This window comes from Necator americanus, chromosome X (assembly GCF_031761385.1).
Source record: "Necator americanus strain Aroian chromosome X, whole genome shotgun sequence".
Classification (NCBI taxonomy): Eukaryota; Metazoa; Nematoda; class Chromadorea; order Rhabditida; family Ancylostomatidae; genus Necator; species Necator americanus.
The window spans coordinates 21,007,613-21,034,344 of NC_087376.1; the positions used below are offsets into that span (position 1 = coordinate 21,007,613).

Below are 26,732 nucleotides of genomic sequence, written 5' to 3' on the forward strand. Positions count from 1 at the left end.
AGGGAAGGCCACAGAAGAGGATTACAGCATTGGAAGATTTGGACTAGGGGAGCGGAATGAAAATGGCAATCGTCTTGCCGGGCCGTTGTCCGCCGCTCGCCTCTTTCATGGGAGCTCTCTTTTCATGAAAAAGATCATCGTCGGTGGACATGGGAGTCGCCCAATGGCGCGACTCGTGCGGAGATCGACCACATACTCACCAACCGGGGGTGGTGTCTACTTGACGTCTCAGTACTACCATCCTTTTGTAGTGGTTCTGATCACCGTCTCTTTCGTGCGAAAATGCGACTTAGCCACACGATGGAAAAGAACATCACCTATCGGCAACGAAGGAGAAAAGAAGTCTACGACGATTGCGTACTCAAGGACTCCTTGTCCCAAGGTGACTGGCACATCGAGGAAGACCCAGACGTGGACTACGAGATGCTGTTCAGAGGACTACGAGCCTGTGCTGAGCGTGACTCGAAGCCGCGCACGACAAACTGGGATCGAATTTCGAAGATCACCAAGGAATTGTTGGGAAGAAGAAGAGCTTTGAGGCTTGATCCGAATGCATCGCACATTGAGTGGTTAGTAGCAAACACTAGCTGCAGAAAAGCGTTGCAGGAGGATCTTTTGAAGTACAGGCAGAAGAAGATTCTAGAAGCAGCACAAAGAAGAACGAGTATAAAGAAGTGCCGCAGGGATCTCCGCAAATATAATATTCCGCTAGCAGCCTTGCTGAGCAAAGACGGAGTCTTCTCGTCGTGAGATGGAAATCATTACGGAGAGGTACTACTCGAACCTTTTCCGCTCATCAACTCCTGTGTCAAGCCCAATCATCCCCACTGGCGAAGCTCCACCACGGATTCTCCCTTCGGAAGTACGAGTCGCTATCAAGAGCATGAAACCTGGCACAGCCCCCGGACCTGATTTTATATCAGCAGACTTTCTTCGGGCTGGCGGCCATCCGCTTCATGTAATCTTAGCAGCGCACATGACAACCTATCTTTAGAAAGAAAGGATCCCAGACCAGTGGAAGACCTCGCGAACCTTCGGAACTACCGTCCGATATGCTTACTGAGCGTGTTGTACAAAATATTTACCAAGATCATCCTCACACGCATATCTAGGACGCTGGATGAAGCACAGCCTCAAGAACAAGCTGGATTCCGCCAGGGGTTCAGCTGTTTGGACCACATCCAGACCGTGTCGAGGGTCATAGAGGTTTGGAGGTCTTCGTCATACAAATACCTCGGACGTTCTATGAACATGGAAAATGACTTGAAGGAAGAACTGAATAGAAGAATGATTTGCAGCATTCGCAGCCGTCAGGGAAGCTACGGACCAACTGACGGACCAAGATCTTCGTGCCCATCTGTTTCTACTAGACAGTTCTTCCAGCGCTCTGTTACGCAGCGGAGACGTGGGCAGACACCGCTGCCACGTCTAGGAAGCTACTTACTACCCACAGAGCCCTTGAGAGATGTCTCCTGAAGCTTAACCGGCGCAGACAACACCTTGCCGGTCTTCGTAGCTCCGACTTAAGAGGAATGTCCCGTCTTCGCGACCCAGCGGAATATGTATCGAAAGCAAAACATAGATGGGCAGGTCACATCATGAGAAGAATCGACGATAGATGGACTAAAAGAACGCTAGAGTGGATCCCAAGGGACGCTAAACGCCCCCAAGGGAGACCGCCAACGAGATGGGATGACGTGGGTGGGTGGAGCGGTGGACCAGCTGAGAGCTCAGCTGGATACGGCTCAAGGACCTCATCAACGTCACTCACGAAGCTTGAGAACATCTTGGATGACAATGGCGAGAAAGCGAAACGAGTGGAAGAGATGCTGGGGCCCGCACGTCCAGTGAAGACGGGCCATCTAAGTATCTAAGTATAGCTAACATAAAGGCTGCTACAGTGGTTTTACGAGAGCAAGGAGATCATAAAATGCTCGCGAGATACACAAAACCAACGGTCATAGGGGGCGATCATTCTGATAAGATAGGATTGGGTTATGCCTTTACAATGCACGAACCAAGAATATACAAATGACCATCATGGACCATGAACTTTATAGGATTATATGTTATGGGATTATAGAACATAGGATCCTGATCTAAACTCCAGGACGTTATCTGCCACGCAACTGAAAAGGAATAAACCATAACAACATTAAATCAGTTGCCATAAGGAGAGGTCAGTGTTATGATTGGGATCATTAACTAATGAGGCCTGATTTGATTGCTACATTCATAATGGTTTTCTTGTTTTCTTGTTCTTGGTGCTTCAGATGACTGGTTGACACGCGTTACTAACTGGTCTTTTTTCATTGGTCTGAGAATGAAATCAGCAGGAAATGGTGGGTAGCAGCCGTATGTTCATCCTCTGCAGTACGGCAATTCGAGTAACCTGGATATGGAGATCATCTGTTAAGCTCAGTTTTACTGCATTTAGATTGATTGCAGAAGCTCATTTGCATCTTTTTTTTTGTAAATAAATTTTGAGCTGTGTCTCGTTTAGTTGGAAAATAACGCAACTTTCGAACGCAATAACTTTACTGGTCTCGAAAGTACCGTTACAAGTCCGATAGTTTTGTTATCCTGACTAATTTAAAGGCATCACCTCACGAATCTGAGTGGTACGGGTTTCAGGTGGGTTATGCTTATACGGGGTCGTAGATTGTGTGGAAAAGAGTGATTCCGCCCGTCTCTCCCTGTATCAGTGGAAACGGACGACCCTGGAATGCGGTTTCTTACGACGGCTTATGTTGCAATGCAACGTTTGCGCTCCGCCTAACCCCGCCCCGCCTGTGATTCGTCCGAATGAGTTTTCGACAAATCGCAGACGGGGGGCGGCGCAAAGGTGGCGCGCTGCAACTGAGGACGTCGTAAGAAACAGCGTTCGGGGTTGTCCGTTTCCACTGATACAGGAAGAAATGGACAGAATCACCCCCCTTTCCATAATCTACGAAACCGTATACGAATACTCCATCTGAAATCCGTACCACCTCAGATTCGTGGGGTGACGCCTTTAAACGCAGAGATTGGATTCTATTGAAAAAACCTCCCCTTCGCAATTATAAGTGCAATGTCCACGAAACTCGCAAGCAACCCTCTGCATTATGTCGCATGTATTCATCCTGAAAGGTGAAAAATACTCACATATAATAATACAGCGTTAAAAAGTGCGACATAGGTTAATAAATTCGATACACTGATGGCTTCTGAATAAAACGATTTGGGTATGTTCGACTGTCTTTGAATTCAAAAATGAACAAGAAGGATGAGTGCATTGCTATCACAAACGAGTTATCCCCATATCAAGACCTATGTGGGTTTTGATCTACGGGGGGGGGGCGTGAGGTCCCTATATAAAACCCTTGTGACTCGTAGTTGTGGTACGTGGTGGTCTGCTGCGTTGACAGGTCTAGCTAATAAGGTAAGTACTAGCCAATGTGTTGCTGTTTGAGTTTGCCTACCGTTCAGATGCTTTCTGCAGGGTGATGAGGCGCTTGAGGGGATAAATCACTAATGGCTTCGAATTTTCCAGGCTCTGGCGAAGGCGATAACGCCGAAACGTTAGCCGTTGTTTAACAAAGACGATCAATACCAATCTTGGCTACAGCTCAAGGAAATCAATTAAAAACGCTTTGGAATTGTTTCTTCTTCCAATTTTGATTTTGGAACTCTCCTAGACTTTGCATTTCAAGAATTTTACGAGGCACATGATCGGGATGATGATAACGGCCGAAGAGTAAAATAAAGCAGAGTGACCAGTGCGCAGATCACGTTCTGCCTCAATGGTTATGAGAGGTTGTTTATAGAGCAGCGAGAGGTGACGGTGGGCGTCGAAATGTGACGCAAAAACAGCGGCACGTAGGGCTGCGTCTCCCAAGCTAAGATTTTCCAGATTCCTATCAAGACAAGTCACAAAGAGGTTATCTAATCCTATAGATGGACGACGACCTGCAGTAAAAGCTAAACTCGCCATGGCAAGACTGCTCAGCAGGGGGAAATCTACCTGCATCTTCAGCACGTATTCTTTCTCAGTACTGCCTTCTGTGTGCTGTTTTTGAAGTCGGGCGCTATGGCGACCTATGAGAGGAAATCCAGTCTTGTTTTGCACAGGGCGTTCTTGATTCTATACCACGACTCACACTGGAAACTGTAATGGACTTTGCACTTACAACGCCAACACAATATCCTATTAAAACGACATGGCCATTGCAGCCCGATACGGGAAGCCTACACATTTCCTGACTATCATTTGCAATCCATCGGATCAGCATTGAAAGTGAATTGGATGGGGAAGGAAATCCTGTCGTGGATGAGATTAAGCAACATCTCAATACCCGGTACGTCTGCCCATCTCAGGCTCTTGACAGAGTTTTTGGCTTCTTCATGCAAGAAAACTGCCAAACAACATACAGGGTTGCAGTTCAACTGTCTGAATATCAGACTGTGCACTTCATTGCTGGACAAGAGCGACAATTTCTCGATCCGGGAGAGAATCGCTTCACAAAACTCACTGCATATTTCGAACTAAATCAGTTCTATGAGAATATGGCCAAGAGTAGTATGTCTGCAGAAATTGACATAGTTGTTTTCGAAAGTAGGAGGATGTACACCACGAGATGTTGAACGATACAGTCTACGTATACTTCTATTCAACACCAAAGGAAAGAGTCATTCCAGGATCTTAGGACTATAGATGTTAACGAAAAATTTTCGAAACAGCCAAGATTTCCGGATTCCTTGATGATGGCACGTACTATCGTCAGAGTATGCAGTAAGCTGCACAGTTTCAGACAGCATCAATGTTACGAAGTTTTCTTTATTTGTTTGCTCTGTTAGTGTGAAGTCGCAAACGCTGAAAAGCTATGGAATGAGTTTTCGGCTTCGATGGCTGACGATTATATCAGCAGAGGGCTAGGATCAGAAGAGGCTATTGTTGTTGTCTATTTCGACGTCGCCAATCGGACGCTACTAATTGACAGAGATTTGGTCCAAAGAATTGCGCCACGAACCCTAGACATCCACTTCCCGATGTACCAGTTGACTACCGCCAGCGTGAAAGTGAAGAATCACGACTATAAGGGGCATTGAATGAGCCATGCTTGCTGTATCGTACAACTCCAGAAGCGCGGAGGTTTATGAATGTGTAAGCAATCTACACAATGAAAGATTTGTCGAGAATGTAAGTTGCTTTCGTGTCTTAACTCCCGTCGACTATGAGAAAGCTTATCATTGTATCAAAGCGAATACCATACTGCCAGTCATGTGATGCGGTCACAGCTTTAGTATCTGATTATCCAACTCATTCTTGCTGTGACGAACAATGCTCCTCAAGACCTGTTGGACTGGTAGTGCTTTTGCTAATATAAAATCGAGCAAAATAATTAAAGAACCAACTTAGTGCTGAATGTGCTGAGAGTGAAGTATGTCATGTGGTCATGGCTTTGATATGTGGTTATTCCGTTTATTTTTTATGAATGCATCTCTTCCACAGCCCTCTAATAAGCTGATTCCACCTTTTTAATGTCTGAGTATGCTTTTCAAAGTATCCAGGAAAAGAAGGGTTTCTCAATGGAAAATCCAACAAACCTACTTAGTGCTGCAGACACAAATATGCCTTGCGATAACAGCTCCGATATCTAGAAATACATCATGTTTCTCAAAGTATCTCAGAGTTGAACGACTTTTTTTGAAAAAAAAAGCATAGCAAAAGATATAGGGAACCTACTAAATGCATATAGTAAAACACATAATGAGATCAGAGCTTTTCGATACGCTGCCACCATCCTATTTTCACGTAGGAGTATGCTTCAGAAAGTATTTGAGAGTAATATGGTTTTTCATTCAAAAATCTAGCAGGCGAACTAGGGAACCTACTAAACGCTGTACAGAGAAATATTTGAGATCACGGCTTTTTCATTCGTTGAAACCACTTTTTTCATGTGAGAGTGTTCTACCGAAAATACCTAAGAGTGGTAAGGCTATTTCTATTAAAACTTTTAACAGGAGAATTAGAGAACCTATTAAATGCTATACAGGAGTAACACAGGCGAAAAATCACCGTACGGCAAGCAGAAAAGGATCATGTGTTGTAGCAGACGTTTCGCGCTCACCCAGATGAACATATTCAACGCCGACTACACTTTCTTTCATTTCCAGTTCTTTGGTTCATTGATTACAACAAAGCTGCAGCTAGCCCACTGGATCGCCTCTCAAAACAAGCGATCCTTCATGTTCTCAGTAAATCATACACTCTTGAATAAACGGTCATGCATTGTATGGTTTTCCAATTGCTCACGTTATGAAATGAGCAAGAAGAAAGAATTTGAAATATGCTTGAAGTCTCGCGCAATTTTTCTCACAGAACACTCACCGACTGCGTTACATGGCGATTTGTCGTTGTAGAGAAAACTCATCTCACTTTGAGGTCGTTTGTATATGGCATAGGGTTTGTCTTTACAGTTTCTTAGTCTCTGCAAACAAAAACGAAACATTAGATGCTCCATACTTTTACGGCTATCCTTTCCCAAATTCAATAAATTCAGAAAACCAAGTGTAAAAATGGTCCTCTTCCTACCATACCAATCGTAAGGGATTCTCCTCATCCATATCGACAAGTGGTAGTGTGATAGTCTGCCCATCAAGAGACACTGTGGAAAAGTCTACAAGAGTCTCACCCAGAAAGGAGTTCGCCTCGAACTTGTCATAGTCCCAAACAGTCACCTGAAAGAATAGTAGCTAAATTTGTTAATGTAGTACTTCACTTTCATCAATGAAAAATTTGCTTCTAATACCGACTCTTCTATGAAACCGTTTTATATTCACATACACTGCAAGCTGAACACTTAGTAATAACATGATTGTTACTGATCCAGTGGTTACATAAGTTTACGAATCAGAGATAAAAAACAGAAAAGAGGTCCAAGGAGTTTCGGGATTTTCCAGGTCTGATGTAAACTGTTCGAATGAGTGACGTGCGTATTGCCAATCAACTGAAATTTCCTTTCCATGCTTGCTACACGAGTGCGTGGTATAGAGAATAGAAGTGTTTCTCTGCCATAGTTAGATCTTGACCTTGTATGTGTGTTTAGCCAGCGAGGTAGTTGCCTCCGCGGCAAGCAGTAGTGATGGAAGAAAATTTATTGACTGATTCCCACTCTACAATGGCAGCCTTATATAGGTCAAGCCTATAATAGGGGTCGAACACCTGGTGATCTACAATAACCAGAATAATTATCCACATTGACAACAATTACACTGCATCACTACACGTCCTTTTCAACAAAAAAAAAACATACCCTACTGATTTAAAAATCAAGAGGGTGGTTTACTTGAGGTTCAGGAAACGATCCCCTTCATCACAGAAAAAAAATTACTCGTCCCGCTTTCAGGTCAGCTTCTTGTAGTCAGTAGGCCGAGATACAAGAACGCAGTTGGTAGGTGCAACTACAAATTCCAACGAACCTCTAGCACTCTGTCCATAAGCATAGGTTCGGTGATTCCTTGGTAGTAAAACGACTCATTCCATATAGGTGTGATTGCTTCGGCTAAGACAGATGTTTGGCGACGAGACTTCTCACTGGAACAAAAGAAAATTGCCAGGAAAACGCAATGACAAATTCATCTTGCACCTCCGATCCGGAAGAAGAAAAACTTTGACATAAGGATTTCTTGGTGAACCATCTGCACGTGGAGGAAGATCGGCGACACGTTCAATGCATACCGTTAACTGCCGCTCTACGTGAGAGAAGTACAATGAGATCTATAACATATCTTTTAAAAAGCAGTTTCCTTTTTTTTCTGGAGCAGCTAGAGAAACGAAGTGGGAGAAAGGGAAGCATCAATCTTGTTTTCTCCGCAGTTAGACACGGTTGTCTAAAATTGTCACACTTCGTTATCAGACACTATGACTTTGTCTTATTTGAGTAAAACAATCAAGATCAGCAAATCTCGAATTCTTCTTTTTCACTCTAGTTAAGCCGCCAGAATCTCTCCTCTTTTCCACTGGAGATTTTTCACCCACTAATAAAAAATAAAAAATAACAAAATTGAGAATAACAGAGAATAACAGTTTCGCATGGCCTATTCACCACTCGAACTGTGGCAGACTAAGCCAAAGCTAAGAATAAAGAAAATACCTCAATTCTACCAAAAATCTGACCGTGGCCGAAGCGGTACCCGGGAAAAGTTGACACCCTTCGTACTGAAATTTTTTCGCAAAAAGGAATAGAGTCTATACTAGAGTAGGAAAAAGAAAGAGACGCATTCATACCCGATTCGTATTGGTCACTGGGTATACTCATGCGATACCGAGGACTAACTTGAGGATGGAGAGCAAGAATGGCAGATTGAGAGTGGGAAAGAGTACGGAAAGGAAGGAGCGTCGAGGGTGAGGAAGAAACATCGTGTTCTGAATAAGTACAATAAACTACATTGAAATAAACATGTCCTTCATTCCACTCTTCGCAATTTGCTTTTTTCACGATTTTCGTGTTATCTGACATTAATACCACATACGAGAGTCATGCTAACCTCATTCTAGGACAGGACATCTAGGTTAACTTATTTTCCAGCACACTCAACAAGATACTTCAATCAAACAACTTGAAATAGAGCGATACTGCTTTAAAGTGTGTTGAAAAACAACATTACGTGTTCTTTGAAACCCACATAGATTTGTAAATAACCTACGCACCTTGAGATAATAAACACTGCAGGCTCGGAAGCTGTCTGGACTCTGCCTGCATATTCAGAAAGTCGTCCCCTCCAGGCACACTTAAAAACGATCGCACAGAAAGCTCAGTTGCAAAAGCAGTTTATCATAGAAAAAAAAAGCAAAAGCAGTTTATCATAGAAAAAATCAAACCTATATTCATACTCTCTTTAGAGCACTACTATATATGTGGTTGTAGGAAAAGATGATGTGTTTCATAAATACCAACCTAGTTGATCTGCTCACGATAATTTCAACATGCGAGTCCTGTTTGGTTGCCGAGATAATCTCGTACACTTGATCAAATGTTGCGTTTTGAAGTGCATGCCCGTTCCACTCAAGAACTTCATCTCCTGGAAAAAATAAGAGTGAGTCCTCTAAACGTGGATATCATCATGATGCATAGGCTAACACCAGACCAGCTCTCAGCCTTCCTATTGTGTCCGCCACGCTTCCTGGTTTGACCCGTGTGATGAAAGCCCCCAACCGACCGGTATCAGCACGGCGACCACCAACCACCTGAATTTATCTTTTTTAAACTACTACTTTTGAGGGATGCATTTGATATTAGCAAGAAAATCAGTGTAATACGATATTATTAGGAGTTTAGTTTGCCAAAACAAACTAGATTTGTGATATCTCTTACGACTCTTACGAATTAAATGTGTGGAAATGGTGGGATGAAGTTCGGTTCGATAAAAGCTGTTACATTTTGCAAATACACACAAAAAATAAAATGGTAATGTGGCAAAGCGTTATACATCGTTTCAAACAGAATTTCCCGCTCTATATGGTAGCTGTGTTCTGATGTTTTAAAATTATATTGCTTTTGATTTTCCTCGGCCATCAAAATGGAGTGTCAAGTGGGTAAAGCGTATGAGCATGCTTTTTTTTGTTGAATTTGATGGATGATTTAGTAGATAATGATGAAGCCGCTGAATTCGCGAGCTTTGTGCGGTGAAGGGGATGGATATTGGCGAAAAAACTGAAAAGAAAACAAAAATACAGGGAGGAAAGTGAGGGAAAAAAAAGTAATGAAGAAACCAAGAAGAGACATCGAAAAAATTCTCAACATATGACAATTGCTTGGCAGCTGTATGACCAAATTTGAGGCCAAAATTCCACTTTTTTGGGCGCGAAGACTAACGGAGCCAGTTAATTTCAGGCACTGCTAATGTTTCATGCGCAGCACCAATCTCCTCTTCAGAAACCATCATCTCTGTTAATGCAAAAAGTCAATAGTGCTCTGTTTTGTCCACCTGATATTCCACATTATTTATATGAAAGTACAAGTATTAACAAAATTAAAAAATCAGAACACCACAATCGTATGGAGAGAAATTCTCTATAGAATAGTACACAACAAACTGCCACAATTTCTTATTCCTATGTGCACTCCCACGGATCTCCCTCACTAGAGTGATCACAACCGGTTAGTCGCGAGGCTACGTGGTGCGTCCCGGGTGGCGGATAGAGGGCTAATCGCCGACCAGAAGCGACTTTGCCCACAGACGCGGGTGGATTCAGGGGATGGACTCGCTGTTTCTGCTGAGCCAGGACTGACTCATGACATCTTTGTATCCCGCACGTCGGTCCGGCCAAAAGCCTGCAATCAAGTGACTGGGAGGTGCAAGGGAGGCTGCTTGGAGACGCTTCCAACAAATAAGCTCCACATGTCCACTCCGGAAGAATAAAACTTTTTTTTTTGCATGTCACAATAATAGAAAAGAGTCTCCTGATTTCGCAGGAAAGCATGGTACGGTAGCGCCAGGAAGGACGGGGTTGCAGGAGTCATATAGGCTACCGAAAAGGAAAAGGACTAGGATGACGATCTGTACTTACAACGCACGCACGCTTGCATCGGAAGCGGCCATCGAAAATCTGATCATGCAAACCAAGAAGATCAAGTACAACGTCATCGGACTGACCGAGACGAGACGACATCACCCTCTCAACGCCGTATATGAAACTGGAGAAGAACTGTTCTTAGGAACATGCGACAGTAGAGGTGTTGGTGGAGTTGGCGTCCTCGTCAACACGAGAACGGCAAAGAACATCGACTCTTTCGAACAACTTACGACCCGAATCGGACGTCTGCGGATGAGAAGATGTGGTCCAACACCAGCTTTGACTATCTTCGTCGCTTACGCTCCAACATCAAGCTACGAAGAAGAAGTCGAAGCTTTCTATATGGACCTGGAGAAGTTCTACTGAGAAGATCATGCCTTCTACAAGGTCATAATTGGCGATTTCAACGCCAAAGTTGGCCCAAGAAGAACGCCGGAGGGACCCACGGCCTACAATGGAATGACCAGGGGGAGAGGCTCTCCGAGTTCATCATGACGACTAAGAATGGACAATATCGACGAGGAATATGACCGACTCGTTGAATACCTTCAAGACTGCGCAAAGAAGGCTGAGAGTTTTAAAACCACCAAGAGACACTTGTCCCTTGAAATTCTTGAGTTGATACGCCAGCGTGGAGCGGCACGAGCCGCAGGAAAAACTCACGTCCGAGCTCGCAAGGCTTTGCAGAGAGACGATAAAGGAGGACCTTAAAGAGAGAAGAGCAGAAGTGCTGGCTGAAGCTGCAGAGGCGGGGAAAAACATCCCCTATCCCCGTTGAGATTTCGCCAGTCGCAAGACGAGGATGACTGCTCTCCGGAACCCGAAGGGAACAACCATTGTATCGCGAACGAGGATGGAGGAAATCATCTACGACTTCTACTCTGATCTCTTCGACAGCCACGTCCGCTTGCCTCCTCACCATCTGAGGGAAGGCGGACATGTCATTCCAGAGGTTCTCCTGTCCGAAATACGACATGCTATCATGTCGGTAAGAAATCTTACGGCACCCGGTCCCGACGGAATAAGACCAGAACACCTGAAGAGCCTTCCGCCAGTACTCACCAACACCCTGGCGAGGCTCTTTACACGTTATCTGTCGGAATGCAAGGTTCCTAAACAGTGGAAGACCAGCAAGACCGTGTTGTTGTATAAAAAGGGAGATCCACATGAAATTGGCAACTATCGTCCAATCTGCCTACTGTCCGTCATCTATAAGCTCTTTACAAGAGTGATCTTTAAAAGGATTGAAAAAGTATTGGATGAGGGACAGCCATGCGAGCAAGCAGGGTTTCGAAAAGGATTCAGCACGATTGAACTCATTCACACTGTTTCGGAACTCATCGAGGTATTACGCGAGTACAAGATGCCGCTCTGTCTCACCTTCACCGACTTGAACAAGGCCTTTGACTCAGTTGAGACGGAAGCGGTCGTGGAAGCCTTGGACAATCAAGGCCCCTTTTCAGTACATAAAGGTACTTCGAGATTTGTGCAGCAACTTCATGACCGGAACTTCGCCGTTCTACGAGAATATCATCATTGACGTGAGGAGGGGTGTCCGACAGGGTGATACAATCTCACCCAAAATATTCACAGCCACCCTCGAGAACGCAATGCGAAAGTTGGAATGGGACGAAATGGGAGTGAAGGTTGATGGTCGGCAGCTACACCATTTGCGCTTTGCTGATGACATCGTACTGATAACACCCAGCATCAGCCAAGCGGAACGAATGCTGACCGAATTCGACGAAACATGTGGTTGCATCGGTCTTCAGCTGAATCTCCAAAAGACGATGTTCATGCGCAACGGATGGGTTCCGGATGCCCCATTCACACTCAAGTGTCGTCGATGGCGAAATTGAACAGGAAGGGTCCTGCCACCGCCCCTTGTCTTACTTCAGTTACCACTTCAAACGGTGTTGTACTTCCGGTTGGTGTTCGAGCTGCAGCAGTTGTTCGTTGATTCATGTCATCAAGCAAGCGGACGAACTTTCCTGGTACTCCTTCGGCTCGAAGCGCGTTGAGAAGACGGCCTCGGTGAGGAGAGTCGAAAGCGGCTTTAAAGTCCAGAAACGCTAGTTGCATTGGCTTCGAATACCGCTGCCAGATTTCGATCACTTTCCTGACGATGAACACCTGGTCAATCGTAGATCGGCCAGGACGAAAGCCAGCTTGCTCGTCGCGCGTCGTTTCTTCGCGATGTTTAATGAGTCGGTCCAGGATAATGCGCTCCAGTACCTTGTACATAACACGCAGCAAAGAGATTCCTCGATAATTTCTTGGGTCCGTGACGGATAACTTCTTGTGGAGGGGAATTATGATAGCGTGTCTCCACGAATCAGGTATCCTTTCGTTTATCCATATTGAACGGATGATCTTTGTCATCTCACGAATCCCAGACGGAGGAAGATATTTTAGCATTTCTGCCCTAATTCCGTCGTCTCCACCAGATTTTCCATTCTTCATTTTCTGAATACAGACCAGGACCTCCGACTCGGTCGGTGGCTGCTCGTTAACCGCATATGTCGATCTATGAACGTGCTCGAGTTCAGGAGCTGACGGTGCTAGCCGGTTCAGCAAGGTCTCTCTACAAATTGGAAGGGTTGCTTCACCGACAACTACTCCATTGGCAGTGTTGAGGAAAGAAGAACATCTTTTCATTTTGCCGCTATACTGTTTTAGTAGAGCATAGGCTTTCCGCGGGTTCGTGTCCTTCCACGCCTTCTCAAACTCCATCGCTCTTGACGTCCACTCGTTATCGCGGTCTTGTTGCAGTTGACGACGCAGCTTCCTTCTAAGACGCTTTTCCTGGTTGAAGTCACCAGCGCTGCGCGCGACACATACAGAATTGTATGTGGATTTTGTTTCCGCAGATGCAAAGGCAAACTTCTTCCGCGGCAATAGAACTGGGAGCGTTTCCCTTGCAGCATCCTGTATGCACTTTGTGAAGGAATCCGCATCGCTAAGCTTCTTCCTGGTCCGTATTTCAACATGAATAGACACATGTTGGCAGAATTTTGTTCTGCATTCATCGTCTTTCAGACCTGCCATGTCGATTTTCGGTTGAAGAGGAACTCCTCGGTTTCTCTTGTGGAACCGTATCTTGAAGCTGAGAAGAACTGGACGGTGGTCAGAGTCGAACGCGACGTCCCAAACAGCTCTAGATTTTCGGATATCTCACTGAGGAATGTTCCTCGCCAGAACGTAGTCGAGCTGAAGTTTAAGAGTCCTCATCTCCCGCTTGCGCTGCTCTTCAGACGTTAAAAGGGTTGACCCTGCCACGTGAGCTGATGGCGTCGATGATTCCTCTAAAACGTGGAAGCGATGATGAGGCCCGTCTGTTCGCACAAGTCGACCAGACGGTCACCGTTGTCCGACATGCGCTCCGCTGCATAGTACCATTTTCCTAGCACATCGGATTGCTGTTCGAGTCCCATCTTCGCATTTGCGTCGATTCCGACAATGACCACCTGCTGGCTTGGTATTTTAGACATCAACGCATTGAGTTCATCATAGAAGGCGTCCTTACTGTTGTCCTCAGCGGTTTCCGTAGGTGCGTGAGCACTTACGATCCAGAGTTTACGTCCTCTGCGATCCTGCAGTCGTAGAAAGGCGCATCTAGACGACGTTGAGCCAAATTCCTCCACCAGGTTCTTTTAATCGTTCCTCACAGCTATCGCTCAGCCACCTACTTTGTTCTCATCAGCATCGCCGCAGTATATGGTGTGATTTTCGATGCTGATGACAGGCCGATCTCTCATGCATGTTTCCTGCAGTGCAGCAGAAGGCACACAGAGATATCGCAGAAGTCTGGATAGAGCGGTTTGTTGGAGTTCACTCGATAGTGTTCGGCAGTTCAGCGTGACGAAACGAATAGTTGTTGCCAAAGATTCCATGCTCCCTTCAGGCAGTTGACCTTTCAGGTTATGGGCTTTGGCGGTGTGCTGGACGACAGCACTTTTTTGCAATTTATGGGAATATTTCGCCATATAACAGTACAGGTTATATAGCTCGTACGTTTCCAATGCGTACACTCGAACGCTTGATTGCGTTTAGTTAAAGCAGGGCCACCACGTGCAGGTAGCAATCAGACTCGTATATGCGGCCTCTAGATGGGATAAAACATTTAAACGCAGCAACACCTCTCGGAACTCATCGCAGAAAATGTCATGAAAATGCTCCTTTCTGCATAGCTGCCACGATCCTATCGTACGAACTCGAAGTTGCGGCAAGCAGAACTTTGGAGGCGTTTTGGATACGCTAAAAATGAATAGAAAGGAAGAGTTCATAGCAGTGAGCAATGAGCTGGCTCTGTATAAAGATCTTTGCGGGTTTTGATCTACGGGTCATATACGGGTCGTATCCTAATTAGCGGAGTATTGGTATTGAGTATGAGTGAGTATGTGAGTGTTAGCGGAGCGATTTTATCACGCGGAGTTCCGCTAATATCACGGCAACGCGACTATCTAGCTAAGCACAGCGAAATGAACTCTTTTGGTTTCAATTTTGGATCATCTTAGGGAATGACGACTTGTTCTGGATGAGACATTTGAGAGGATTAATTGCAAATGATCTGAATTTCCAGGCTCTGACGAAGGCGACGACGCCGAAATGTAAGCCGTAATAAAGTTTGTTAACAATCTTGGCTCCTGCTTCAATTTGACTATCGACAAGCGAATTGAGTGTCGATGGAACTGCGAGTAAGAGGAGCTAGAGACGATGAAGGAAACGTCAGTATGGAAAATGTGACAACAGAGAGCATATTTTACATTTAACACCAGTCAGTGTTTCAGAACAAATATTTCAGGTGTTGTCCTAATTCGCTGTGTCATTCTCATTTAATGAGCTGCATTCCTCGGGTTCATGTCCGATCAATGCGCCGAGTATTTTAACCAGCCGACGCCGTTCGGGACCGAACGACTCAAAGAAAACGAATGTGACCGTCACTCTATCCGAGCCGCGAGACACGCAGATTCGAACCATTACTGCGAAGCATCGCAAAATTTATCTGTTCTGCTTGGTTATTTGCTGGTAATAGTTGTTCTGGGCATATGATTATATAAAGCAATAAGCATAATAAAGCAGAAGTTCACGAAAGAAAGTGAACAAACCCACGACCTACTGAGCCATTACTGCCGCTATTGTTCTGCAATAATTTTTTTGCACCGCGCTTCATATGGATTGAGCAACCAAACGAGAAACTTGAGTCAAATAGAAACCAAGACCTTCCTACTTAACATCTTATCTATTTGAGAGTTGTATCTATTCTATAACTACAGTAAAGGATGAAGGATAAAGTTTCTGGCGTTGATCAATGCTTGGAATACGCCATCACGTTCACTTCAATTCAAAATCTTCTGAGGTTTACGTACGTGTAGCTGGCCTATACAATGACTTGAGGGGGCTAGCCGATATGTCGAGTCAGTGTTTTTATCCTCCAGACAATTCTGGTAACAATTTATCGACCCCGGAAGGAAAGCTTGGTGAGCACTAGGGATTCGATCCTCCGATCGATCGCGCAGAAAGCGCAACCTCTAACCGCTACATTACATCCGCCCATCACTACAGTAGTAGAGATTAAACTTCGCTCTCCCATTTTCACAAGCCTCTTATAATAATTGCAGTGTCTATTCACATAGCAAATGTACTAGCAATTTCTACCTAAAGTCAACTTCAGGATTGTTTTCAACAGTTACATTACAGAGTGATCCAAGTTCCATCCAGACACCCACTTTGTGATAAGAATGTAAAGTACGGTAGTTACCTTCAACCCAAGATCTCCAGATCTTGAATTGTCTGTTTTGTGTAGCACCATGTGACCAATAAGTTTGCGTTGATCAGCTGATGGTTGCCATGTTACAGGATGCTAAAAGGGATCGATGCAGAAACCCACAATGAAATAAAGCAGCTTCTAAAGACCGTTCTCAGAAATCACTCACAGAGAGGTAAGTGCGGATTTTCGCAGCTAGCAAATCTCCGGGAACAAACGCAGCAGAAGGTTCACGGATTGAAGATAGGAACTCATCCGCCGAACGTCGCAGCCGAACAATTCCACCTGAAATAGAGTCACTATGACGGAACGCACTTACTAAAATAAAATTAACGTGAGAACAAAATGAGCACTTTGGAGGCATTGGCGATACATTTACTCCGAATGGATTTTTAACTCTATGTGCAGACTTCGTATAAATTTTAGAAGACATCTCCCTATACTTCGTACATTTTAGGCTAATTACCAATTATCATCAATTCCTCCTAAGATCTCCGATGAAAAAAAAATCAAAAATACGTAAAATTTTCAACCAAGGATAAAGAAGGATAAAGTCTCTGGCGTACCAATCCGCTTAAGATGCGAGAATGCGTTTTACTGCAATTCGTAATAGTTGTAGTTCTGAAAGGCGTGTTGGCCTAAACCAGGTCAGTGTCTTTATCCTCCTAGACAAGTTTGATACCAATTTATCGACCCGGAGAGATGAAAGGCTTGATAGGCATTAGGGTAGTTTCGATCCAACGACCGTGCAGCCGCAGCGTACCTTTTACAGACTGCGTTACACCCGCTTCTAAATTCACTCATCTAAACACCAGAAAAATCTCCAGAATGGTTTATCTTCTTATAGTGGCGTGAAGGTGATTCTGGATGTCGAAATGCGATGCATAACAGAGGTAGATCTTCTGGCAGGGTCTCCCAAAATGGGAGTTCGACACCTCCGATATCCCATCTTTTTGAAGATGCTTAGTATGGGAAAAAGTACCCTACCCAGCCGTCTCAGGCGTCGGACGGTATGACAATCGGTGAGAGAAGATCAAATACCAGGTTGCTCAGGACGCCTTTGATTCCGGATCAAGGCGATACATGACACACCTTTCATGAAGAAAGATCATCGTCGGTGAACAACTCGCGCGGAGATAAACCACCCAGCGGAGGTGGTATCTACATGACGTCTCAGTAGTACCATCCTTTTGTAGTGGTTCTGATCACCGTCTCCTTCGTGCGAAAATACGACTTAGCCACACGATGGAAAAGAACATCTGTTATCGGCAACGAAGGAGAAAAGAAGTCGTCTACGACGATTGCGTACTCGAGGACTCCTTCTCCCAAGGTGACTGCCACATCGAAGAGGACCCAAACGTGGACTACGAGATGCTGTTCAGAGGATTACGAGCCTGTGCTGAACGTGACTCGAAGCCGCGCACGACAAGCTTGGATCGAATTTCGAAGACCAAGGAATTGTTGGAAAAAAGAAGGGCTTTGAGGTTTGATTAGAATGCATCGCACATTGAGCGGTTAGTAGCAAACACTAGCTGCAGAAAGACGTTGCAGGAGGATCTTTTGAAGTACAAGCGGAAGAAGATTCTGGAAGCAGCACAAAGAAGAACGAGTCTAAAAAAGTGCCGCAGGGATCTCCGCGAATATAATATTCCGCTAGCAGCCTTGGTGAGCGAAGACGGGACCCACACGTCTTCTCGTCGTGAGATGGAAATCATTACGGAGAGGTTCTACTCGAACTTTTTTCGTCCATCAACTCCTGTGTCAAGCCCGATCATCCCTACTGGTGAAGCCCCACCACGGATTCTCCCTTCGGAAGTACGAGTCGCTATCAAGAGCATGGAACCTGGCACAGCCCCGGACCTGATTTTATATCAACAGACTTTCTTCGGGCTGCTGGCCATCCACTTCATGTAATCTTAGCAGCCATGACATCCTACCTTCAGAAAGAAACTATCCTAGACCAGTGGATGACCTCGCGAACCGTTCTTATCCATACTGAAGGTGAATGAGAGGACCTACGGAACTACCGTTCGATATGCTTGCTGAGCGTGTTATAAAAAATCTTCACCAAGATCATCCTCACGCGCACATTCAGGACGCTGGATGAAGCCCAGCCTCAAGAACAAGCTGGATTCCGTCAGGGGTTCAGCTGCTTGGGCCGCATCCAGACCGTGTCGAGGGTCATAGAGGTTTGGCGGGAATACCGGCTGTCTAATGTTCCAAACTTCCTCTACTATGAGAAAGCCTTCAACAGCACAGAAACGAATGCAATACTGTCAGCGCTGGTCGACCAAGGTGTGGACGCGTCCTATGTGAGGACACTAGCCAGTTGCTACGATCGATGGACCACTAGGATACAGCTTTTCCACCGCCTCTCCAACATACTCATTGGAAAGGGGATGCGACAAGGTATTACTATATCGCCGAAGCTGCTCACGGCTGCACTGCGATGGATAACGAAATCGCTTTCTTGGGAAGAAAGGCGCATACGTGTTGATAGAAGTTTCCTCTCCTATCTTCGTTTTGCGGACGACAGCGTTCTCTTTTCGAGAAGTACCAATGAAACAAAAAGGATGCTTAAAGAGCTGAACGAAGCAGGAAAGAGAATAGGACTGTGAATAAACAAAAAAAAAAGACAGTTCGTGAAGAACGCCTATTGCGAGGACGGAGAAATACAACTTGAAGGCTCGCAAATCGTAGAAACTTCGTCATACGTATACCTCGGACGTTCTAAGATTATGGAGAGCGAATTGAAGGAAGAAATTAATAGAAAGATGAGAGCAGCGTGAGCAGCATTCGCACCTGCCAGAGACCCGGATCAACTGACGGGCCAAGATCTCTGTGCCCATCTGTTAGACTTCCAACGCTCCGTTACGCAGCGGAGAAGAGGGGCGACATCGCTGCAACGTTTAGGAAGGACTTACTACCCGCAGAGCTCTCGAAAAATATCTTTTGCGCAGTCTAACGCGGTGCACACACTACCTAATTGCTGTTCGTAGCTCCAACTTGGGAGAGATGTCCGGTCTTCGTAACCCATAGGAAGCCGAGCATAAATGGGTTGGCCACATTTTGAGGAGAATCGACGACAGATGGACTAGAAGGGCGTTATCCTAGGAGTTGCTAAACGTCCTCGAGGAAGACAGCCAACGAGACTCGCTGTCGTGTTCCTGCACGGATGAACCAGCTGAGAGCTCAGTTGGATACGGCTCAAGGATAAGATGCAGCTGCCCCACACTAAGTGAAGACGGGATATCTTAGTATGTAAGTCAAATAAAACTGTATTACTGAATATGTACTTTCAATACGCCCGGTGGTTCTGTACCATGCCCCTTCCAGAAATTCCAGAGCGATACCCTCAAAACGCTTCCTATGGTGAAAATGCGCCCATTCTAGCGCCTTAGTGCACAGGTTTATGGGCCTCAGTAAACTTCTGCAGTTGAGAGAAACCTTCGGAGCCTTGAACATTCAATATTAGCCTAAGGATGAGAAGTCGCAGAAGTAATACTGCTCTCAGACCGACACAATTTTTGAGTGCAATGAAAAAATCCAGACGATCCTTATTGTGTCGCTGTTTGTAAGTTCTTGCATGAAACTCGTTTTATCTTGAACAGGATTGGTTAACTACTGGTGCCACTCTTTCTATTTTGCCCAATTCATTCCAACGCATAATCTTCAAAAACGAGAAATTTTACACCATCATTATGCAAACAAAACTAATCAGCCACCTTGGCACCTGTCATCCATCACTTTTGTGAGGAACCCTTATAAAAGGAACAGTTTGTTTTGGAATATTTCAAGGAGTAGTTCTAAAAGTTTCCGTTCATGTGCATTACCTTTGAAAGGATTAGTGATGTGGTGATTTCGCAACAATACAAAGCACGTTAGTCGGTCAATTATCGTCAGATTTCAGAACAATCACATAGAACCATTAAGTTCCGCAGTTTTAGCTTCTACGAAGTGCTTGAAACATTGGATTGTTACGAAAATCTTTCCGCGAACTCTTATTGATAGGATACGAGGGAGTTAGGGTAACATGTAGCGGGATTATTCATTAAGACACAATAAGAATGCAAAAAAGAAGTAAACATACTCTTTCGACTATTCTTCATTTTATCTGGGCCGTAGATGTATCGTAGAAGATCTGAAATGTCACGTGATTAGACTGGTGATAGGGTAGTCAGTGTGTTGAAACAACCTAAACAGACCCTTTTCAGACATGCATCCACTAGATGTTCGATGCCTTTCCTCCTCATCATATCGTATAGATGTAGATGGCAAATCTTCCTCAGATGAGGACATGGACTGAGGCTGACTGAAATAAAGCAGCAACATTAGCAGCCGATTATTCCTTTTCCTCTGACAATGCAGCACAGACAGCTACTCCGGTTGTCGCAATGAGGAAAGTAATAGAACTTTTGCGGATTTCTCCATGGCTACAGTTAGCGTCGAAAACATTGCGTCGGCGTGATGTGCCATTATTGAAGAGAACGGTCAAAAGGTATCTGTATGATGTGCTACAACAAATCCAGGAGACTAATAAGTGTCGATAATTGTGCTGCGCGACTCCGGAGGGTGTCACTATCACCGCAGCAGCATCATAGCTTCTCTTGCACTAGGCCTCACTGACGCCGCGCCCACATCACCTTCTCCACCTATTCCGCGCCGCGCCCTGAAGCTGTTACGATGCGCTTTTGACCCGAAAAAGGAACAAAGGTGCATGATGACAGAAGTTAATTGAAACTTTGAATGAAGCAGAGTTGTTTAAGAAGTATGGATAAGTTAAATCCCGTTTAGAAATGTAAATGAAAGCGTTTAGTTCTCTGTTCTCGGTTGTTGGATGAAAACCACACCTTTGTCTATAGGATTACAAGAGGTGATTTTGAAAAACTTCCGTCAATCGGTGCTACTCTATATTTCTTTACTTCTTTCGCTTTCTAGGCATTTTCTTTTGCACATCTAGCTAAGTAAAATTGTCATTCAAGGTCTTACGCATCGCGACTGATTCCCCGCAGACCTGCTTTCTAAATAAAGGCGTATCTCGAAAGTACAGAGGTACCTGTTCGCCATTCGTGCACCTAACCGGTCGTATTGATTTTCTGCAGAGAATACACAGAAATGAAGTCATAAAATGCTGTAGAAAGTAGAAAGGAGTTTGATAAATTATACAAAGTTTAGTTGGATAGAACGTACAAGCAATTATTAGATTGCGATTAGATTTATTTGACCTGTGCTCTACAGAAACATTATATCTATGTAAAAATATACTATCTTTAACTGGTATAACTGCAAACTTGAGACGTTAAGTATTTATTAAGGTGGTCGTATTGCTGTTGTAATAGAAAGTTGAACGTGAACTTGTTGAAAGACAAGTTGACGAACACATACTGATGCGCTGCGAGTATCTATAGAACAGATAGCACCCAAAATATGTGAAAATCTATGCATGTTAGTGTTTTCTGTTTTCAGTGTACAGCATTTTTTTAAATAAAATTTATATGTGTGAAGTTTCTCAAATGATTCTAATGTGGGTCACGATAACAGCATATCACTCTTTGCTATGGCTTTGATGATAGATGTTTCAATTGCATCTAAAAATTATTGTTAATTTCTAATTATTTCCTAACAATATGCGCTCAATCTGCCATATTAGTACAACAGAAAGTGCTGCGTCAACCCGCTTTTCACTCCTCTCCCCTTCAACTTCGCAGTTTCCACCGCTCCATCGCGACATGAACGTTGCACGCGGTTTTGGCTCCAGGACAGAAATAAAGCAGGGTCTAGATGATCCCCGGCAGCCGTTGAGGTTGCCCTCCTTCTGCAGCGGCAGCCATAATTACGCACAGGGGCGCGACGCTGCGGGTAGGTCAGCAACGGTCAGCCGATATTCGCGGGTACCTCTTGTCCCACATCACATTCTTGGTGATGGCGGACAGCGTTTCCACTAAGCACGGCAGCCTCGTCACTACTTTTTTCTTGCTACTAGTATTTTTCTTTTTTTTTTTGTGAAGTCCTTAGCAAAGCCGTTTTTCTAGTCCTAGTTTTACTGTTTGAGTTGCTGGTGGAGTCCCTCTAATGTTGCAGGGATTGTATTTCTGCTCAATTCTTCTGTAATTGTTCACAATTAGCATCGCTAATAGTCAAAATTCCAAGTGATTCCTTTTCGCTGGTATAAATTTCTTTTGCTGGCAGGATGTCTCAAAGATCGTTAGCAGGAATTGGACATCAGCGCCGCTTTTTCGTGAAATTGTGCATAATTAGCGTTCTTTGTAGTCAGATTTGGGATTTTGCCGCGACGACGACTGTGAAGAACACCAATCATTCAGAGGTAGACGAAAAATAAAGCAGAAATGAAATCCTTACCAACCCACCTCTTAGATTTGAAGTGACGGGAAAAAAGATAGAAATGATTAGAAATGATTCTGTTAGGACTACGTGATTTTGTTGATACTCTAGTACACGGAAGAAGCCCGATATCTATCAAAAACAAAACAAAAATAGTGTATTTATGTTTTCTTGTTATGCCAACGAGGTTTAGGTAAAACTTTGAAACAAAAATAGCTTTGAAGAGCTTGTCGCACTCGATGGACAAAAGCCAGTGCTCGCCTGTACTAAGGACGCATCTGTACAAGAAGGGTGCTGTGAACAGTGTCAATAAAAACTATGATGTAAGAATGAGAAGCTCATGTTTCTCTCTTCAGAATCGCCAAAAATGCATTTCGGTGTCTTAGAATGCCAAGCGTATTTCTTTCCTACTACATGACTAAACTATCAAGGCTATTTACAGCACACCTTGTGCAGCATATAGCCAATGTGAAACGTATTCCATATTGTGTGGGCGACGCGTAGTACATTTAGTAATCACATACACTGACCCTTCTCCACACATCGCGACAAGCCCTTTGCACAAGATTTTTCCTCTATGTTTTCAGTCGTTTTTGCATAGTAGTCCATGAAGAGAGTGACTTTTGCAAAGTCTACTTCTCTTAGTTCTGCTCCTAAGGCACCACTAAGACTTTGTAGGTACTAAATTTCTATTCCATTTTCTGTGTAACGGTGCACGATAATAGTTGGGTCAAAACGACGTGAAGCTCGATCCAGTTAAGTAAGCGGCTGTGCTCGAAGAGGTTGGGATCGCGGGACCACCGCAAACTGCAGCGATGAGCGGTGTTAGGTCACCCCTCGACCCAAAATGCTTCGCTTCACCACACCGGTTTGAGCGCAGCCGGTTGCGTAACTGCACCGAGCATCATGTCGTTCTGACCCGACTGTACCATCCTTCATTCGAGGTTCGAGTCGAAATACTAAAAACCTTTTTTCGCTAGTCTAGCAGTAGATGCGAAGGCACCTCCTCTGAAGAGTTGGGATCAGATTTCTGCCCCATTTTCGTGCGGTTGTGCATAGCTAACGTTCTCGTAGATAAGATTTCGGCACTTTACTTCTACGACCACAAGAACTGCTAATCTAAAGTTACACGTACAAGTAATGGAACAGAAATCAGATCCTCTCAAACTAATACCTTACACTCACCATAGCAAAACAAGCGGTAAATCTAAAGGAAAAGGACTTGACTATGACTATCAAGTATTCATTCATGGATTCATTATTTCATGAAAAAAATGAAAATCTTGAGAAACAAGATGAGCTCCGAGAGCTAAAAGAATGAGTTTCACCGATGAAGGAATTACATGAGAAAAAAGAAGAGGTCCATTCCTAGCCACCGACGGAAGATTTGAAAAGTCAATAAAATCAATGTATTCACTCCGCACATAGTTTCACAACATCGAAATACTGATGAGCTACGCGTTTCTACCGTGCTGCATATCGTAGCATTTTTCGAGCTCACTGGTCCACTAAAACAAGCACTCAGAAAAAAAAAGAAGAAAATACTGGATCACCGATGAAGTCGATTCTTTTTTCCACGTTGTGAAGGTCCGCTTGACACATGCGATGGATCAGGTCCAGTACAATTCGTATAAATTCTCCATGTTCCACACGTTCTTTCTTCATCTCGGAGCAATGAAGAGGTAGACACCTCTGTCACGCAAGAAACTTGATTTCAAGAAGCAGAACAGCAAAGAAAGCAGAAAACCTACTGTCTCGAAGACCACAATGAGATTGCAAAGATCCAGGATCCGATGTCGGGAATCTGTGTGTAAGAAATAAAAAAAATGGTGAGCCGAAAGCATGCAAAACTATATTTGGAAGATTTCGTAGGATAATTTTGCAAGATGTTCACTTTCTGACAAGTAAGTTCGGTGCGTGTAAAGAGGGTCCTGTTGGTTTCGAGCATGCCCCGATCATGTCTCAACGGAGAATTAGCGATGAAGTGTGTCCTGTGGAGATTCGCAGTCGTTGGTACTTAAGTGGCTGACTTTTCTTACCTACCGCTGATCGTACGCTGCATCGCCGGTTAGGGTATAATTCACGAGACAATTCATTGTGCTGGAGAATCAGACGCATCCAGCAGAATTGTCTTATCAAAATTTTAAGGATAAATATTGCGATATGTAAAAAAATAAAGTCACTGGCGTATCAATTCACTTCGGATGCGCCAACGCGTTTTAATGGAATTCGTAATCGCTGAGGTTTTGGAACGCGTGTTGGCCTATACAATGACTTGCGGGAGCCAGCAGATGAACAATCAGTGTTTTTATCCTTCCTGACAAGTCTGATTCCACTTTACCGACCCCGGAGGGATGAAAGGCTTGGTTTGCACTAGGGCGGTTTCGAACGTCTGGCTACAACGAACCTCTAACCGACTGCGCCACACCTGCCCACATATTGTGATATAAGCTGATCTCGAATTTCTAACCGTATCAGAACCAAGAGACCAAGAGAAATCCTCACATGAAATATGAGGGAAAGGTGCATTTAATAGCTTGGAATTACGTATATGAAAATTTTCGTTAAAAACGGAAAATTCAGCTTACAAAAGTAAAGAGGGTGGCAATGTCTAAGTCTTGTATGTTCCATGCTTTTCGTGACTCACGTCGTTTCCATGTGAAACTTTCAAATAGTGCTGCTATTTTTAAAGCAGGCGAAGGAATAGGAACGGAAGGAAATGATGAAAAGCTGGTCGCGTGGATGACAAAAATATGTGCTCAGCAGAGGGACCTTCTATCTTACTTCTATCTCCTATCTCTTGGATGAAAGAGTTCATTTGATAAAATTTTTTATACTCCTTCAAGGTAACATCTATATAAAATTCGCTCTTCCTCTCTTTTACTACCACCACACAAGATATCTTGTATTATTAAGTACATTGTTTTTTGATCCCGTGATTTCGATAACTCCCACCATTCTTTTTTCTTCTTTTTTTCTTCTTCTTTTCTCAAATATTTCCTTGTAACTGTGTACCTTTCTGCGTCTTTATGGTCAGAATAGTTTCTAAAATGGTTGTCTGCGTCTCGGTGAATGACTGGAGCGTGGCTTTGTCGAGGCATATTTGGGTCTATCCTGGCATATCCACTTGACACGGAATGTCTCGGAGGCACTCGCGGAGAATCCGACGGGACCTTCTTTATAGTTCCCCAGTAAGTTCTCATAAAAATACTTAAACATCTAGATCCCTAAAATCCTCAAGACAGCTCCCAATTGTCGCGATTTTTGTAGGATAGGGAACAAGATTGTCATGTCTGTTATTACGGTTAACATTTCAGCGTCGCCTCCTTCGTCAGAGTCTAGAAAGTCAAAACAATCCTAATACATCCTCTCAAACGCCCATCTGTTAAATCTCTTGAAGGTCTGGCCACGTGACCCACTTCACTTGCACAGTTACAGCGCGTTTTTGTTGCTTGCAGAAATACACTGAAATAATCGGTGGAAAGCTCCTTCGAGAGAGAAAATCACCAGGCAGTGAAGGGAATGCCCCAGGATACAGTCATTAACGTTCGCAGCTTCCAGAATGCAAGTGGGCAACAGCAGAGTGTAGGAAGTTGCATAAAGAATTTCACTTAAGGAAACAACGCCAAAATGTTCTTTACTCTATACCATTTTCATATGCGTATTTTATTCTACACTGTTGAAGGTGAAAGAAATCAACTTGGAAGAGAACGCCGCAAACGTTTAAATGGACAGTTTTTGCATTTTTTTTTCTGCCCCTACGAGAGGGAAAAACAAGTACATATGTGATGGAGCACGATAATTAGAACTCCATTTGCCCGAGAACATGATCAGAATGTCAAAAATATGATGAGGGTGCACCTAGAAGAAGAACGTGAAAGAACGTTGTCCTCCCTTTTCCTTGCGCATTTTCACAGGCTTAGCGGGTTGATTCTGTATCGAATAATGAATTCTAAAGTTCTACAGTGACTGCGTGGCCTTCAGCATATTGTTACAATTTCAATGAACAAGGCTTTTCGGAGAAAAAAAAACTGTATCTGAAGAAATTAAATGTGAATTCGTCCA

The 26,732-nt window shown here is 44.1% G+C and overlaps 8 protein-coding genes across 12 annotated transcripts; 4 read left to right on the top strand and 4 right to left on the bottom strand.

The window, feature by feature from the left end:
• Positions 1–282: 282 nt before the first annotated feature.
• On the top strand, positions 283–1,874 carry RB195_024509 (uncharacterized protein; the record flags this gene model as incomplete). Of its 3 annotated transcripts, XM_064212319.1 has the most annotated exons (4): positions 283–569; positions 627–746; positions 814–958; positions 1,371–1,874. In XM_064212319.1, 4 exons carry the CDS (start codon positions 283–285, stop codon positions 1,872–1,874), a joined length of 1,056 nt encoding a protein of 351 aa, XP_064068198.1. The 3 variants fall into 3 exon arrangements, with proteins under 3 accessions (XP_064068198.1, XP_064068199.1, XP_064068200.1); XM_064212317.1 differs by lacking the exons at positions 814–958; positions 1,371–1,874 and having other exon boundaries at positions 283–750; XM_064212318.1 differs by lacking the exons at positions 283–569; positions 627–746; positions 814–958 and having other exon boundaries at positions 1,533–1,874.
• A 1,139-nt stretch (positions 1,875–3,013) lies between these two features.
• RB195_024510 (uncharacterized protein) lies at positions 3,014–9,927 on the bottom strand (the record flags this gene model as incomplete). 2 transcript variants are annotated; one of them, XM_064212320.1, is made up of 12 exons in its annotated part: positions 3,014–3,122; positions 5,591–5,636; positions 6,371–6,470; positions 6,580–6,720; positions 7,462–7,576; positions 7,629–7,759; positions 8,136–8,200; positions 8,270–8,407; positions 8,693–8,772; positions 8,940–9,063; positions 9,130–9,229; positions 9,880–9,927. In XM_064212320.1, the coding sequence occupies 12 exons, from the start codon at positions 9,925–9,927 to the stop codon at positions 3,014–3,016; spliced, it is 1,197 nt and encodes a 398-aa protein (XP_064068201.1). The 2 variants fall into 2 exon arrangements, with proteins under 2 accessions (XP_064068201.1, XP_064068203.1); XM_064212321.1 differs by lacking the exon at positions 3,014–3,122 and having other exon boundaries at positions 5,587–5,636.
• On the bottom strand, positions 3,674–4,009 carry RB195_024511 (uncharacterized protein; the record flags this gene model as incomplete). The annotated part of the gene is made up of 1 exon (XM_064212322.1): positions 3,674–4,009. The coding sequence occupies one exon, from the start codon at positions 4,007–4,009 to the stop codon at positions 3,674–3,676; it is 336 nt and encodes a 111-aa protein (XP_064068202.1).
• A 607-nt stretch (positions 9,928–10,534) lies between the features above and the next one.
• On the top strand, positions 10,535–10,924 carry RB195_024512 (uncharacterized protein; the record flags this gene model as incomplete). Its single annotated transcript, XM_064212323.1, has 1 exon — positions 10,535–10,924. One exon carries the CDS (start codon positions 10,535–10,537, stop codon positions 10,922–10,924), a length of 390 nt encoding a protein of 129 aa, XP_064068204.1.
• A 138-nt stretch (positions 10,925–11,062) lies between these two features.
• Positions 11,063–11,269, top strand: RB195_024513 (uncharacterized protein; the record flags this gene model as incomplete). Its single annotated transcript, XM_064212324.1, has 1 exon — positions 11,063–11,269. One exon carries the CDS (start codon positions 11,063–11,065, stop codon positions 11,267–11,269), a length of 207 nt encoding a protein of 68 aa, XP_064068205.1.
• Positions 11,270–11,360: 91 nt separating this feature from the next.
• On the top strand, positions 11,361–12,098 carry RB195_024514 (uncharacterized protein; the record flags this gene model as incomplete). The annotated part of the gene is made up of 1 exon (XM_064212325.1): positions 11,361–12,098. One exon carries the CDS (start codon positions 11,361–11,363, stop codon positions 12,096–12,098), a length of 738 nt encoding a protein of 245 aa, XP_064068206.1.
• A 293-nt stretch (positions 12,099–12,391) lies between these two features.
• RB195_024515 (uncharacterized protein) lies at positions 12,392–13,606 on the bottom strand (the record flags this gene model as incomplete). Its single annotated transcript, XM_064212326.1, has 1 exon — positions 12,392–13,606. The coding sequence occupies one exon, from the start codon at positions 13,604–13,606 to the stop codon at positions 12,392–12,394; it is 1,215 nt and encodes a 404-aa protein (XP_064068208.1).
• RB195_024516 (uncharacterized protein) lies at positions 12,392–24,763 on the bottom strand (the record flags this gene model as incomplete). Of its 2 annotated transcripts, XM_064212328.1 has the most annotated exons (11): positions 12,392–13,664; positions 13,737–13,863; positions 13,923–14,151; positions 14,248–14,499; positions 16,320–16,421; positions 16,495–16,610; positions 20,416–20,466; positions 20,531–20,637; positions 24,221–24,359; positions 24,419–24,471; positions 24,711–24,763. In XM_064212328.1, 11 exons carry the CDS (start codon positions 24,761–24,763, stop codon positions 12,392–12,394), a joined length of 2,502 nt encoding a protein of 833 aa, XP_064068207.1. The 2 variants fall into 2 exon arrangements, with proteins under 2 accessions (XP_064068207.1, XP_064068209.1); XM_064212327.1 differs by lacking the exons at positions 12,392–13,664; positions 13,737–13,863 and having other exon boundaries at positions 13,864–14,151.
• Between the last annotated feature and the right edge of the window lie 1,969 nt (positions 24,764–26,732).